We start from the raw sequence: 16,035 nt of genomic DNA, 5'->3' as shown, positions 1-16,035 counted from the left end.
ATGAGGAATTTTATTTTATTGACATACTATGAGGCAAAACAAAATTGACACCATACAAAATAACTTTATAAAATATCATTCACATCATTATTTTATCAGGAATTACAGCATTCTGAGCTTGTTACAAGTCGTATGTTTTGAGGTGAAAAACACTATGCTAAATCTTTAGTATTAGTTGTATATATACAGTAAGAAACCAAAACAGAAACTGTTAGGTTTTTCATGAGTTTATTGCAAAAGTAGTGCAAACTATTTTACCTTGCAAGCTGTAAAACAAACTTGGAAAAGGACCCACCTAAGCTTAAAAACATGACAATAAATGCTCAATTTCACAGCCTTTGAAGCTTCCTTCAACAGTTCTCAACAAAGAAATTCCCCATCTCTGCACATTTTTTGATTTTTACTGACTCGGAAACGAAGAAGTAGACGACGCACCCACACTAGCAAGTGGCCAGAGAGCAGGACGGGTCCTGCTCCAACACAGGGTGCAACTCTTACCAAAGCCGGCATTCGGGCAATTTGGCACACAGCGTGGCCGAGCCCATGTCCTGCCGCTTCTCCATCACCCCCAAAACATTGACCAACAGGGCACGTCTGGTCAGTTTGGTTTTCCTCCATTAATAAGCTGCCCCTCTCCACACTCGTATTTGAGAAAAGAGTCAAGAAAGCAGTACGAGTGAAAAAAAAAATTAAGAATTAAGAACATGTATTGTCTGTTTTAGAAATATAGTATCCTTTTCCTGAAGTCTACATAAAGCGTATTTCCTCATGGTCCCCCTCCCCCTTGCGTACACAATGCAGGGCAAATCCCATCCTGAACTACTGCATGAAACCAAGGAAGGATACTACGTTCTACGAGATCAATAGAAAACAGTCTACAATGCTACCAGGGTCCCCCAAAGCAAAAACAGGTAGCTAGTAATCTACTAAAAAAAAAAAGCAAACAAATGCTACATGGAAAATGCTAAAGGAACAAAATGCAGCATATTCAGGCTCTTTTTTTTTTTTCTTGAGGTACCTATATAAATATTACCTTCTGCCCAAAGTACTATTTGTTTTGTTAAAAAACTAACGTCCTTATCATGAGCCAATTGCAGGGCATACATTATTATTGAGAAAGTGCAACCATGCTGATAGTTTATATGCAGCATATTAAAGGATGATTAGGCTTTAGAAAATATAGCTTAAGTATAGACCTGATGGAGCAGTTTTATAAAAACATTTAGCAGAGGCGTTTTCCTTTTGTTTGAGTCTCTCTGCAGCAGAAAGCCTTAAGAAACAGCTTTGAAGTCCTGCCACAATGGAACGTCAGCACTTTTACAATTCCATATATAGATTGTTCTTTAATATTTAAACTAAATACTATTTTACAGAAAAGGTTCCCCCTCTGTATTAGGTACTGGTAAAAAGTCGATTCCCCCCCACCCCCACCCTTCAAAAAATGATAGCATATCACAACTTAAAATTTTCCAAAAAGGAATTCTTTTTAAGTAAAAATGGTTCACATAGTAGAAAAAACTTACATAGTTGTAAACTGTTACATACAAAACAGTGGAAAAGTCAATGACGTTTTATTCCCTTACCCTCACACATGTATCCCTTCATTTTATATATATACATGCACACACACATACACACACCAAAACCTGTGTACTGTATGTGTGGGTATATATGCATATATAGATAGATACACAGAGATGTATAGATCTAGGGTCGGGATTATGTATTTCAAAAAATTCTTTATTGGGTATTTGTCTTTGCCTAGTTCTGCTGTGATACTGTACATTTTATGACTTGATACACTGGAAAATATTTTAAAATTTGCTAAAACTATGTTTTGCAGCTTTTTTTTTTAACTTTGTGGTTAAAATTCGTTTGATGTTTTTAATTAAGAATATGACTTTTGATTGTTATGCACTGGGAAAAAACACAAAGGCACAAAGAATAAAACTCAAATACAATATTGTTGTCTCTGAACAAGAAACCCAGAGGTTTTGGTTTGCAGAATGCCGCCTTGGAAGAGGTCGGTCATCACACGCAGTTTGGTCGCTGTTGCCAATCTTGTCGACAATTTGAGTAAATAGCACCCAACTGTTTAAATGAGGTAGATCCAAATTGAAAAAAAGAAAGCTGGGTCCCCACCATTTTATTTGCCTCTATTTAAAATGTTTTACGGATTATATGTCAGTCGTAAGAAGTGGAAACGATGGCACTATCTGAAGCAAGCACAGAACTCAAGAACAGCTTTTTTGTTTCTGATGTAAATTTAAGTGTTAAATCACAATCCTCCTTCACGCAACGATTTCCTAGCAGGGGGACGGAGGAGAATATGTTCAACCAAAAAGAAAAAAAAAAATTACAAAGAAGCTGTGATTTGAGAAAGCCTGTTTTCGGTAGACTGCCAGAGAAACGCCCGAGAGCCCACTTTCCGTAGAGCAACAGTGACAGCCAGTGCCTAAAGAGGTCAGTCACAGTATACAGATCTACAAGTTTCCCTTTATTTCTCAGGTGAGAAGACTTCCTTTTCTACTAGTTCAGCTTTATAGGAACGTCCTACTCTTGTTAAACAGTATTTTTGCATACTCTGAGAAAAATCTGACAAATTTATTGTTTTGTTAAGGCTTAATTTAAAGTGGCATCGCCACACAGCATCATGCAAATGTTAAACTACGTCAGCAAGATACATACAATGTATTTAAACTACACACACCCCTACGTGAAACCTCATCGTTTGAGTAACATAAAGCGACACTTACAATCTATATAGTAAGTTCTACAATGCCGTTGATGCATTGAAAAGTCAGTCGAGGGTATTTCTGTGTCTGCTTTTTGTAATACAAGTGCTACTCTTACCCAAACAGCACTACATCATTTCTATATCGCAAGCACAAGACATTTTAATACAGATGCCACACACATACAAACTAGTCAACATACATTTAGTACCACTTGAAATGAGGCCCTTAACATCATATCTTTTTTTTTTTCTTTCAAAAAAATAGCAAACTTTAAATGGTCATAAAAACATTTTGATTCAAGGGAACATTTACAATATGAAATTTCTGAGTTGATTTTTGGTTCTTTTTCAGTTATTTTATAAAAATAAAAAAAAAATTTGAAAACTATTAAACAAATGATTAAAACCTTAACAGATGTCAGTTAAATCTACAATGTACCAAAATTAAGGAAAGAAAAAAAAAAAAAGGATTTAATCAATACATTCTGTTTTCCATCTCACCCTCCCGAGATCGAGTTAACCACTTTGCTGCACAGAAATCTGGGACTGGATCTTTACTTATGAACTGCCCTAAAGTTTGAGATACTTGTGATTGTACAAACTAATGAAATACTGTGAAAGCCAGTGAAATTGTGCTTATTATTTCCAGCAAAATACTGCCTTTATATCTTTTATAAACAGTCTATAAACAGTCCCACTTTCCCTTCACTAACATATGCGTGTGTATACACACACACACACACACACAAAATCTACTAAACTGTATCCACAAATTACAGAAAACAAATGGCAACGCTCTTCAGGATAGCACAGAACTTTTCCACATATACTTCCTCATTGCACCTAATTTAAAATTTCATTTTCCAAGATACATAATTCTGAAATTTACTCCTTAATGGGTTTTTTGTTTGTTTTAGGGTTTGGGTGGGGTTTTTTTCCTCCTCTTTTCTTTCCCCCTGTACAAATGCTTTGCTTTCCCAAATGGTCTGCTGGTAATTATTCCTTAAGTAAACTTCCTTAAGGAAAAGCATATAATATCTAATACCCCCCCCCCCCGTACTCAAATTATTTCTACTGCCCAAAACCAGGTAATAAAGAATGGGAAAAATGCAACAATCTCTTGGTGGGAGACATTCTGGGAATTCAACACTGACAGACAATTGAAAATCAGTTAAAAGATTCAAGTCAGGCAGGCAATTCGAGACATGATTTACGTCAAAATAAAATTACGAAGTTGTCACTTGTAAATGAGATGAGCAATTTAAGGGCTCAGTCTTTTTAAGTTCCATGAGAAAACATATCATGAACAACAGAATTAGGCTTGATATACCTTATTTTTTTATAGCACGGAAACAGTGGGATCTGAGCATCTCACAGTTGGTGCAGAATTAACTTTGGTGAAATCTAGAAACAAACTTCTTTGCATGTTATGTTGATATACAGGTCTGCTTTGAGTCAAGCACATGGCAAGCAAAAATGTGGAATTTTACGTATACTGGTACAAGTGAAGCTTCCTCTATTCATAGATTTAAAAACAGGAAAAGCTGGTAAGTACAGAATAGAGACCACATTAAATGTATTTTTTTTTTTCCTGACAGGAAATCGAACCTAACAAAGCGAATACAAACAGCACCAGCCAGGGGACTAGAAATTCCCAAGCTTGCTTGCTGACCTTTTCACAATTCATGCTTGTCAAGCACACTCAAAACACCATAAAATAGCCAGAAAAGTTTAAATTTATGTTTCAGGCACAATTTCTAGGCTTGCTCCCAGGTTAGTCATATCTGCAGTCCCTCCTGATGAGTAGATAGTAGATATTCCAGCAGGTATTTTAGTTGTGCTTAAAGAAGGGGGGGGGGAAGAGTAACAACACTAAAGCAGCCTGGTACAACAGCACATCCAAAAGGCGGGGGGTGGGTGGGAAATAACTAAAATCTGTGCACTCATAAGAAATGAATAGAGAAGAAATGTAGAAATAAGAAATGTAGAAATGAATATGCCCTTTAATACAGATTTGTAATGCAAATACTAGGCTCTTCAAAACAGCATAAGTAGGTTGGCTGGTTGAAGGGTAGCCACAGGTAGTTTTAAGTTGCATCTGTTGAGGCACTCAGTGCATGGACAAATTCAAAGCAATTACTCTTCTGAGGATATTTCGACAGGAGGAAGGGAGTAGCCAGCCTTCATCTGGTGCTGTGGGTCCACTTTTTTAGCGCTGCCACATGCAGAAATCCCAAGACTAGCTCCCGCCAACCTCTCACACCTCCAAATTCAGCGAACGCCCCTGTCCTTGCCCCAACCAAGTCCAAAGCCCTCTGACACGGAGGGCTGAAACCAGAAGTTAACTTGAGGGAACTGCCTAGCAATATTCCCCTTTTGGGGAAGGGGCCAATGGACGTGTGCGGGGTGGGGGATCTGTGAGGGGCCGTGCCATTGCCCTGGCTGCACTCAGGGGTCCCTCACACGAAGCCAGAAGGAAAAGAGTGTTGTTTAACTGTCACCTTGACAAGTGCTTAATTAGCAGTTTTGCAAGAAGATGTTTCTCCTCGCCTCCTTATCTCATTTCCATGAGGGATGGGGTAGCTGGCATAGTGCAGATGGCATTTCTCTTCTATATAAGCATAACAAGCACCTAGCACAGGGCTCTCTCCTCGCTTAAACTTCCCGATATTCCTTTGGGGTTGCAGACCTAGCCTAGAAAGCGCACAAGGTTACTCTTGTCGTTTTACAAGGATATGCTCACGGAGAAGTGTGTTCAGCGCACCTGCACAGTGAAACCCCTTGCAGGCCACAGCAACGTCAATAGTGTCTATGGATCCGTAATACAAGATGTAGTGAAATATTTTCTAAAAAGCAGCCATTTACCCTAGAGCAAAACCCTATACTTCACACTTTTGGGGGCAGCTTTGTTAAATTATAACTGAGAACTGAACAAAATTTTTGGGATTTTACCCCGTTCAGTTGTTAGTGAGTTTAGTTATTCAGTCACCATTGCTCAACAGGAATTGGCTTCCAGAAAGTCAGAACTTCAGCAATCCTCCCTGCCATCAATAAGCATTCATTAGTGTCTTTATTAGCGTCTACGCCCAAAGATTAAGATAATGAAATTGCAAGTAGCATATAATCCCAGCAAATTTGCTTCTGAGATGCCAACGTCCGTAGCATAAAGCCCAGTTACTTTTAAATAAAAAACAAACAAAAAACTCTATAACACTGCTATGAAACCACACCAGCGCGTTGTGCTTAAACAGGTAGTATTTCTGTCAGCAGAGCGGTTAATCATAAAATGAGGAAGCTTGTTCGGATTCATTGTAAACAAAGTATGATGTATTAACACAGTTTTCTACAGTTTCCTTTCAGGTCATTTAAAGCACCTTTAGTCTGCGTGCACTTATTTCAAGGTTGAGTTACGGCCAAGGCTTTGCACATAACTGACACTAAATATTCACAATACGAACATACTCAAGTTTGGGGTTGGTTTTTGGCGTTTTGTTTTGGTGGGTTTTTTTCCCCCATTTTAAAATTTATCTTGGAATCACGGAGCAGGGAATATAGTATTTTCACTGTTACAGTCTCATGTCAACTTATCTAAAAACTACATTAAAAAAATATTCCAATACATAATTTTTGCCTCAGATTCAAAATATATTTCAAGCACCTTCATGTCATTTTCAGTGAAAGCATGACATTTTTCGGCCAATAGCTAAAGTAGAAAAACATTTTTCATTTGGAAACAACAGTATACAAACTCAGCGAGTGAATGGACAGGTTATAAAGGGAGTCACTGCTGTTGAGCAACCCTGCACAAAAGCGAATGTGCCAGACGTGCGATTTGCCTTGCCATTTCTGATACCTTAATACCTTGCATCAACACAAGCCACATCTACGCCTTAGGAAGACAGAAGGAGCGACGAGCAGCCGTCCAAGATCACAGTATGGCACCACTAGTTCTCCAGCAAGAAACAAAACAATAAAAATACAGTTTGTTTGGGAGCATTTTGGCTGCCTAGTAGTAGGTTCACTTTAAAAATTAATTCATCTGCGGAGGAATACAGGAGGTAGCCTTTAACTGCATCTGCTTGCTAACTAAAGAGTACTACAAAACCACCTTTTGTAGTGATTTGGCCAAGCCATTACATTCATATTAACACTTTAGGCAAAGAAACACCACAGAAAAAGCAACTGAAACACTAAATGAGATAAAATGGATTCCATGCCACACCAAGCACACACGCACAAACGCACCTCATATTCTTCGGATTAAAACCATCTCGGAGGAATGCATCTTTCCAGTCATTAACCCTCAGAAACAGGAGGCAAAACTTGCTGTTTCACATCCTAACGCTAGATGACGGGGCTGGAGTTTGGGTCTCTTCTGTCCTCGAGGGAGGGTTACAGAAGCAAAAGGCAATTACTGATGGATAGGAGATTGATGGCTTTCTCATGTGGGCAATCAGAGAGGCAACACTATTTCTTAGTTCAGAGCACTAAAATATCCACTGCACTCGACAATCCCACACCCCCACAGGGACAGAGAGCAAGACGTAACTTGGATCCCAAATCCCTATTATTCCACTAATTCTGCCACACAGACCAGTTGTTCTTCATATGACACAAGAATCAGATGCTGAAAGCAGCAAGGAAAACACGTGACAGCTACAGTTAAGAGTCCGGATATTACGTTAATGCTATTAGTCATCTAACAGTGATATCAAAGATCAGCATTTGAATGTTGCACAGACAACAAGCACATTGTCAGCTTCAAAACTGCCTTTCTATCTTTACGGTGTGGGAGAAATGTTAATAGAGAAGGAAGAAATATTTTATAAATACAGACGAACCCTAAATATTTCCACTGTAATAAAGCAACTGTGCCCTTGGATTCATACCATAATGCAAACAGAAAGTATAACAACATTTAAAACCAAAGCTCATATCTCAATACTGTAAAATACGGCAGTATTCTGAAAAAAAAAAGTAAGAACAACAAGGAATGGTATCCACAGCACTTCAGTATTTGCTATACATAGGACTATTTACAGTATTTTCAAACAGCTACAGCAGATGCAAAAAAAGTCTTACAGTAAAAAGGGAGTTTAAAAAAAAAATCAGTGCAATTACCTTCTACTTGAAGTTTTCCTTAGAAAAGACTGCATGTATGCATCAAGAAGCATGTTACCAAATGTAATATAAAAATAAAAAGTGTACTGTCCTGCATTAGAGATTGAGAGCGCCACACTGGCAGGACAAATACACAAGAAGAGATGCTACTGTAGGAGAAGAGTATTTAAAAAATAGGAAAAAATGTGATTGTATTACACTGGTATTGAGTGTGAAAAATACTGAGCGAGAACTTTTTTTACATTCCTGTATTTAATGTGTAAAAGATCTCTTTAAAAAAAGAAAAAAAAAAAAAAAAAAGAGTCCCTTATGGGTTATTTATGCCACCAGAGATGCTTACTGGATCATGTCAAGAGGCAAGTAAGTCCATCTAAATCTCCAAAGGTCCCAGTCCTGCATTTCTAGTACTTGTAGTTTTGAATAAGAGTAACCTGCAGAACCAACCTGTTCTCACTTCAAAATATCAACGTTCTTTCTCAAAAAGAAACAATCTGCATGCACACTAAAAAGCCTAGAGCAATCCACTAAATTTGGCTCGGGGGGGTGTTAACGCAGACCCTCCTCCTACCCTTGCTCTCTGTTACATTTTAGAGATTCATTGGCATGAAAAAGATTGGGGTTTCTACAGGCGAGACACACATGACCACTGTATTTGAGGTATCTACTGCTACAGTAAAGAAAACAGCATTGGCAGCAATGCGCAAAGCCCTCCAGATCACAATCTTCTATTTAATACAAAGCCTTTGTGCACGTACATGTACGACTTTAGATAAAAACTTCAGAAGCGTCTTAACTCGATTAGAAACTTCAGTCTTTTCAGAAAGGAACCTAAAACCCCACACCTACCCTTCAAAAGTTTAAATTTAAAATCCTTGTGGAAATATTCTCTCATCTTAGCTATGAAAATGATCTACTAACATCTGAACACGACGTATGATAAAAATGGACCAAGGCTGCAGGAGTTATTGACAGAGTCAGAATTAAAGCTAAACCTTCACAACCTTTTTGCTTTTACAATCAGGGAACATTGCCTGGAGGCCTGGATGAAGATCAAAAATATTTATTATGCATTTCTTGTTTTAAGCATAAAAGTTTCCTGTAAATCTTCCACGCTGGCTCCAGCAGATTAAGACACACCACCTTTCCCTAATGACTCACCCAAAACCTGACAGATCTAGAAACAAGGAAATTAATATGCCAAAGCTTCCGTAACACAGAAGATCATTGATTGTAATTCAGCAAGCCAAATATGGTTGCTGAAATATTCTAACCCAAACCAAGCCAAAATAAGGAGTTCTAATAAAAACAAGTGATCTCACTCCGTACATCAGTGCATATATACAAACTAAAAGTGTTGAGATTGCATAGGGCTATCTTGAATGCCAAACTCATAAGGCAGAGACAAATCCACCTACTTGCAACATTTCACAACAGGACATTTCCCCTTAAGGATTGACTCGAACTCTGTTTCCTGGGTGCTAGAAGAGGTGGAGTGGACATGGGATAATATTCAGCCACTAGAGCAGAAATTTCCAAAATTAAGCAAACCTACTTATTGTATTAGATCTCCTACATTTAAAAAAGGAAAAAAAAAAAGAAAAAGAAAAAAAGACAACTTTTAAGTATTTTATCTTTGTTGATATTATTTTTCGCCTACCAACAGGAGCTTTTCGCACTTGCTGCTGCTGGTTTTTGGGGGGTTGCTATAGAACCACGTGCGTTGGCAGGGCTCTCTGGAGACGTCTGGTCCAGCCCCCTGCCCAAAGCAGGTCCAGTGAGCTGAGACTGCGCTGGGACCTGTCCAGCCACGTTTGAGCCTCTCCGAGGACACAGATTCTACAACCTGCTTCAGTCTTGGAATATTTTTGTTTCAATAGTGTTACCATTTCCATAAAAAAAACCTCAGAAAAAACTAATCCATAGCAGGCAACTCATTAATATCTGTTAATCTCTCAAGCACACTCTTAAAACACAAGAAATACTGCAGTACTGGCAGTGGTCAGTTTGGCCATCACACCACTCATGCCTGCAATGGGAATAACATATTTTTGTCACCAGGGTGCAATTACTATCAGTTTTCAGACTGTTAAACACAAGGATCACCTGCACCGACAGCTGAATTCAAGCAAAAGGTCATTGCCAGGAATGTAACGGAGAGCAAGAGGAATGCAAGGGATGAGGTCCTGCCCAGTGCTCTTTTGCAACAGGAGTCACACAACTCCTTTGCATGGGCCGAAAAAAAACCAAATCAACTGCCAGAGGGTAACACACATTTGGTTATTGCTGACCTGAGCTGCATAGTGACTTAGTGGTTATAACTGTCAACCTCAACTGTGACTTCAACAGCAGGAACGTGTGTGAGAGAAAAACATCTTGAGCTTTGTGTTTACCTGAGATATTGCTGTTCTTACAAGACACATGGGAGGTAAGGAAAAAAAAAAAAAAGGGTAGGCTTTTAGGTGTTCGTGGTTTGTTTTTTTTTTTTTTGACAGGAGACATTTTTGAATATGTAATTTATATTAAAAATATTCCCAGAAAGATAGATGCTGGACTTATAGCATGCTGTACTTTTCAAAGTATATACTTAATCAATGGGGTTTTTTTAGAAAAATGCTTTAAATTATTCACTAATCCACTTGCGGGGGGGTGGGAGGGGAAGGGAAAGGAAAGAGAAATCAAGCCATAAATAATTAGCAGTATTAGAGGCTTAAGAAGACCTGTAAAAGGTAAAAATGTCCCTAGCCTGAAATGCATATAACCATCCCAAGTTCTTCATACTCAGGGAAACAAAGCTACACAAAATTTCTGTTCATTCCAAGAGGGTACACAGACAACAGCTACTCTCAGATTAAGGGTCTGCCTCATACTCCTTTTCTCACAAAAAGGAGCTGCAGCGACTATTCCAGCCCAAAGAATACATCCCTAATAGGATGCAGTGAAGTTCCACAGTCTGCTTCAGAAATAAGATTTGAGGTCAAGACAGATTCCGCCCTCCTCGCCCCATCTGACCACCTGTATAAAGTCATTTATTCCAGATCTGCGCAGAGAGGAAAGAGGAGGATGAATTTTCACATCCAAGAGGTCTCTGTATAACGAAGAGCATATAAACTAAATGGCGTCTTAAAATGGTTGATCTTTTTCCTATTCGTTAAGAATAATTCATATAAAAAAATAATTCTTATATAAAACTCTGCCGAATTAAAATCTTCACTGAAATCTGAAACCTCTCAAGCAAACACCCAGAGAAATGTAACATACCCACCAAGGAAAGGTTTTGCAGTTTAGCGGTACTTTAGGGGAGGTATGTACAACCTAGCTGGAACACAGAAAGATAGGCAATGCAACCTGGAATTTGCTTTCTGTTATACCAGCATAATTTAAAATCTGGATTTACATAACTATGATCAAGAAGAAAATCTGACCCAGCAGCCTAATCACCGAATTAGAATAATACAATTAATCTATTAATCGATTTTACATTGTTATTTCACCTAAACAACACTGACAACCAACACACTGCTACGAGGTGAAGATCTGAACTTGCACAAAGTTATGTACCTAAAACTCTTTATGCAGCAAAGGTTGGGCATTTTCTAGCTTATTCAACAGCAACCAGTTATAGTCCATCGGCTATATGGCACAGACCTCTATTGATTAAAGCTACTCGCCCGTCTCAGTGGCTAGAGGTAAATGTATTCAAAACAGTGACTGAGCATCTAAGAGAAAAGGTAAAAGATGAAGCAAAATGAATCAGTGGAAGAGAATGAAATTTTAAAAACCTGCCTCTTAGCATGTTATTTCAGTTATCGTATGAAAAATAAACAAAATCAAGTCAGCATAAACAAGCTTCCTGGGCTTTTTCCATTTTCTTCTAACTTCCTTGTGGCATCATAATTAGTGCAATGGTTTACATATGTATTATGGTTTTTTATGAACCCAGTGTGCAAACTAACAGAAGCGTTTGTCTAATAATTATCAGTTTTAATTAATGCTTCTCCTAAGAGAATGGCAAAACTCTCACATTTACTATTGACCTTATGCATAATGAAGAGAGTTTCACCTCCCTTCGTAAGTAAACTTCAGTTTCCTAAGATTTATCTTTACTGCATAGATTCTCTGACTTTTGTCTAAATTACAAACAGTGAGCCACTCTCCTCTATTAGAGCTCCTGCTTCACCAATATTCAACATATAAATAAAATACAATTGTTTTGTGCTTGAATGAACATAAAATGTTGGTCTCGTGTGCGTCTCTGAACTGCACAGGTAAAACCTGCTATGTTGTGTGCACGCTTAAAAAGCCTTTCTACAAATTACAAGCTATACAATATACACTGTATGTATCTCTGAACTCTCACATCAAAGTCAATTGCATATTTTTGCATTTGAATAGTCATGTCCCCACAATAAGGTTTTAATTTCTAAATCCAAAGCATTCTTGATATGTTAACAGAAGTATAATGAGCACTCCTTAGTAAATAAAAATAAATAATAGCATCTAGTCTATCACATTAATACTGTGAAACATACATAAAATTTACATTAACTCAAACAACAGTGAAAAAGGATTGTACTGTATTTATCACCACAGACCCGTATTCTTCAGAGACTTTGGAAAGTAAGTGTCACAGTCCTGTATGACAAATTCTAAAGTTAGCTGTCAGTATGATTTTAAAAAAATTCTTTACAAATTTTTTTTTTTTAAATGGCACATTTTCTTTTGCCAATCTAACTGGACCTATTAAAAGCTTAGGTACAAGTTCATTCTTTTTTAAAATTCTTCTTTAGTCTATGAAAAACATTTTCAAATGCAGCACAATAAAAAACATTCAAGAACAAGCTTCAGAAAATACATTTGCCCTTAGACACACAGAGAATAATCTTTGTAAGACAGTTGAAAACCAGAATTTTGTCACTCTCTTCTTTTGAAAATAAAAATTTTGTAAATGCATCTAGAATAATCAAGGCTTCATAAATAGTCAAAAAATGCTTTGCTATCCCCTGTATTAAAAGCTAATTCACAGCATTTTAGCCCATCGAACTTCAGTATGAATTTGATCTTTCCAAATTATTAAAAGCAATTCAATGAATAGCAAACTGAATGAGGAGTTTTGTGGGTTGGGTTGTTTTTTGGTTTTGTTTTTTGTTTCCCCCCCCCCTCCCCCCAAGCCCTGAGATTACAGCTCTTGATTTAATTATAAAATATGGGTCTGTTTTATACCAAGCAGCTTAGAGATTTTTGGCAAACCACATTTCCAACAATAGTGGGGTTTGGTACAAGAATGCAGTTCATAACCAAGTCTGAAATTCTGGACGGAAGGCTTTCTTGCAAATGGGAAAAAAAATTAAGATGCATCACTCATTGCTGGCTGTCACTGTAGCTTGGGCAACTGTTGGTCTAAGTGCAGCTGGTCTCATGTGAATCCAACTCTGTATTGTACTGAGTCGCTAAACATTAAAACATGTCAAGCAAAGTACATAGTGCGCAACGTGTCCTGATGAACTTGAACTGCTTTAGCAAGTGCTTGATGATCTCTGCCATTACTCTGACCGGAAGTGTGGCTTCCTTCAGCACTGAAAGAGAAGGGAGGTGGGGAAAAAAAAGAGGGATGGGGGTGGGGGGGTGGCGAGAAACCCTATTTAATCTGCCTCTCCTTGCATATGTTTTCGTATCATTCATTTCTTTTGAAAAGAACAGTCAAAAGTTAATTACCCTTAAAACACCACTGAAGTTCTGAAACTGAAAAAAGCACAGAAGCGTACAGGAACATCTACTTTTTTCCACAATATAATTCAGTGGTAAGACCAAATTTACCCTCAAACTGCTAAGTGAGAATACTACTGACCCCAGAATTAATAAGCCCACTTCCTCCCTGCTTCCTTTCAAATTCTGTAATAATTCAAAACCATGCAACTCACCTATCGTGTTCTTTATCCACCAGATGATACCTGGCTCTGAAGGCAACCAGGTGCGCGTAATATGCTGGTGCAGGGATGGAAACAGAACGAGTACAGCGTACGTACGTATGACACAGCTGGTAGGTAAGAATCTGCAGTTCATCTGAAGAGAAACGATTGTCATCCCAGAGGACATGGTAATGAGAAGGTCTGCTTGTTCCCTGAAGGCAGATCACACAGGACATCAGCATTTCAAAAACATTTCTTTAAATTTCCACCTCTGCAGGTGAACTGCAGTATAACCAGCTGCTTCCTCAAAAAAATCACGTGAGCAATTCTACATACTTCAGCAAATTTTTCCTTTAAAAAGGCAAACAAGCTCCCTCCTTGCTCCCCATATAACTAATCCCTTTGCATTTTTGGATAGGATTGCATTTTCTAGAATTTCATTCCTGTTACTGAAATTAAATGATCTTACTGAAATGCACTTTCATCTTGTGAAACTTAAATCTGACAAAAAGCCATCATATAAAGTAGCTTTAGGCAAAAACATTAATAGCTAACAGCAGTCTAACTTGTGCCCCTATTGAATACACTTTTTTTAGACAGTATCAAATTTGACTTTCAGTACTGTTGTTGATTAATAGTTTCTGACTGGGAAGAAGAAATCACAAGAAAATGTGAAACTACAATGGTGCCAGCTAAATGTATTAGTTGTTTCCTAGGAACTGGATGCACATTTCAAGAGAATTTAATACAAGAGGCAGCTCTGTAAAATAGTCCAAATACCCTGCTACCATCCAAAGCAGCACACAGACAGAGGAGAGAAGCACAATAAACTATATGCACAGAGTGTGCTGCATATCTATTTAGTTTCATTATTTCTTTCCGATTTTAACAATGACAGAAGAGCACTCTTGATGGCACAGATGAAAAGCCAAAATACACAGATGGAAGTTGTACCGTTTGTCTCCTGCGTAAAGAACACAGGAAATACCAACAGCCAGTGTTGCCTTTGAAAGTTACCGTCCCACACAAAATGCTGTACCTGAATACCAGCATGACTACACAGGTAAAAGTCAAACTCTGACGGATGGGTGATTTTTGTGTCCACTGTGGTACCAGCTGGAATGTTTCCACTTTTTCCAACCTGTGTGAATAGAAAATGCAAATATAGTAAGGCACACACGAAGTTTTTTCTTTTCAGCTGTATAATAAGGAAAAAATACAAGAACAAAATCTGTAAAAAGCAAAAAGTCAAGAAAGAATGAGCAAAACTGAGATTTTCTTCAACTGAAAATCTGGAGTGTCTCTACTATGGGGGAAAAAAAACCAGACGAGATGCAAAATCTTCTTAGAAGTTACCTACAACGATTAGCTTTTCTGATTAATGTGGAAAGAATTTCCTGCAACTGATTTGTCAAATTCTTTTCACCTTCCCATTCCAGGACAAGTTATTCCTCTCTAACTTTTCTTGTTTATACCTGAAAGAGGACAATCCATAGTTGTAAGACAGGCCTCTCCTTCCCTCAAAAACAGTTTACATCAAAGCAGAACTTAAAAATACTCTTTACTTTAAAACAAATTAACAACTGTAATCACAGCATGTTATCAATATAAAAACCACCTTCATGTCCGCATTAAAAGTTACTAATTATTGCCTTGAAGCCTAGTGGGCTTCAAATGCTCACACAGAGAAGCCTGACAGAAGGAAAAAGAACACGAGAAACCCTATCTGTGAACAGAAGTTTGCCATTAGGAACTCTCCATTTACAGCAATGACTCCATCCTAGACTCGGGGAGTCTCCTCTCCACCCAGAAAGGTGGAATCAAATATTTCTACATGTAACACAGATGCAGTAATAACTATGAAACACTCATAAAACAATTTGAGATGTTCAGTACTACAAATAATATGTTGTGACACTTCGTATGTCCAAACCAAACTCCATGTGTTTAAGACATTAGACACCTAAGATACCTTAAAGGTAGCATTAATGGAAAAGTCAAGTATTCTCAAAGTGTAGGTTTCACCTTACCTAACAATTTCAGTGTCTACTGTGCAGGTGTCTACATCTCAGTTGGTAACCCAACAGTCACTCTATAGTCAATGGCAAACAAACCAGTGAACTCACTAGCGCCAGAATGAGATGAAGTGTGCCTTAAAGTGTGTTGGGAATACTAAACAGATCTCCCTTTACAACAGAGTGCCTGAGGTTACTGTTCCAGGTGTAGACATCTACATTATAAACCCTACACTACTCAGATCAATCTCAACCC

At 38.0% G+C, this 16,035-nt stretch overlaps 1 protein-coding gene across 3 annotated transcripts in view; it reads right to left on the bottom strand.

The window, feature by feature from the left end:
- The window catches only part of AGO2 (argonaute RISC catalytic component 2), a 66,515-nt gene that overhangs the window by 180 nt on the left and 50,300 nt on the right, over positions 1-16,035 (bottom strand). For 2 of the 3 annotated variants that reach the window (XM_072851831.1, XM_072851832.1), the window contains exons 17-19: positions 14,804-14,905; positions 13,777-13,976; positions 29-13,431 (exon numbers count right to left, since the gene is read on the bottom strand). In XM_072851831.1, coding sequence (XP_072707932.1) covers positions 13,323-13,431; positions 13,777-13,976; positions 14,804-14,905 — 411 coding nt within the window. In that variant the 3' untranslated portion in view covers positions 29-13,322. Of the gene's footprint in view, positions 1-28; positions 13,432-13,776; positions 13,977-14,803; positions 14,906-16,035 lie in introns of those variants that run through there. The other variant, XM_072851833.1, reaches the window with a different exon arrangement.

This window comes from Ciconia boyciana, chromosome 2 (genome assembly GCF_034638445.1).
Source record: "Ciconia boyciana chromosome 2, ASM3463844v1, whole genome shotgun sequence".
In the NCBI taxonomy this organism is placed as follows: Eukaryota; Metazoa; Chordata; class Aves; order Ciconiiformes; family Ciconiidae; genus Ciconia; species Ciconia boyciana.
The sequence above is the reverse complement of the archived record's forward strand: the minus strand, read 5'-3'. Positions and strand labels throughout refer to the sequence as shown.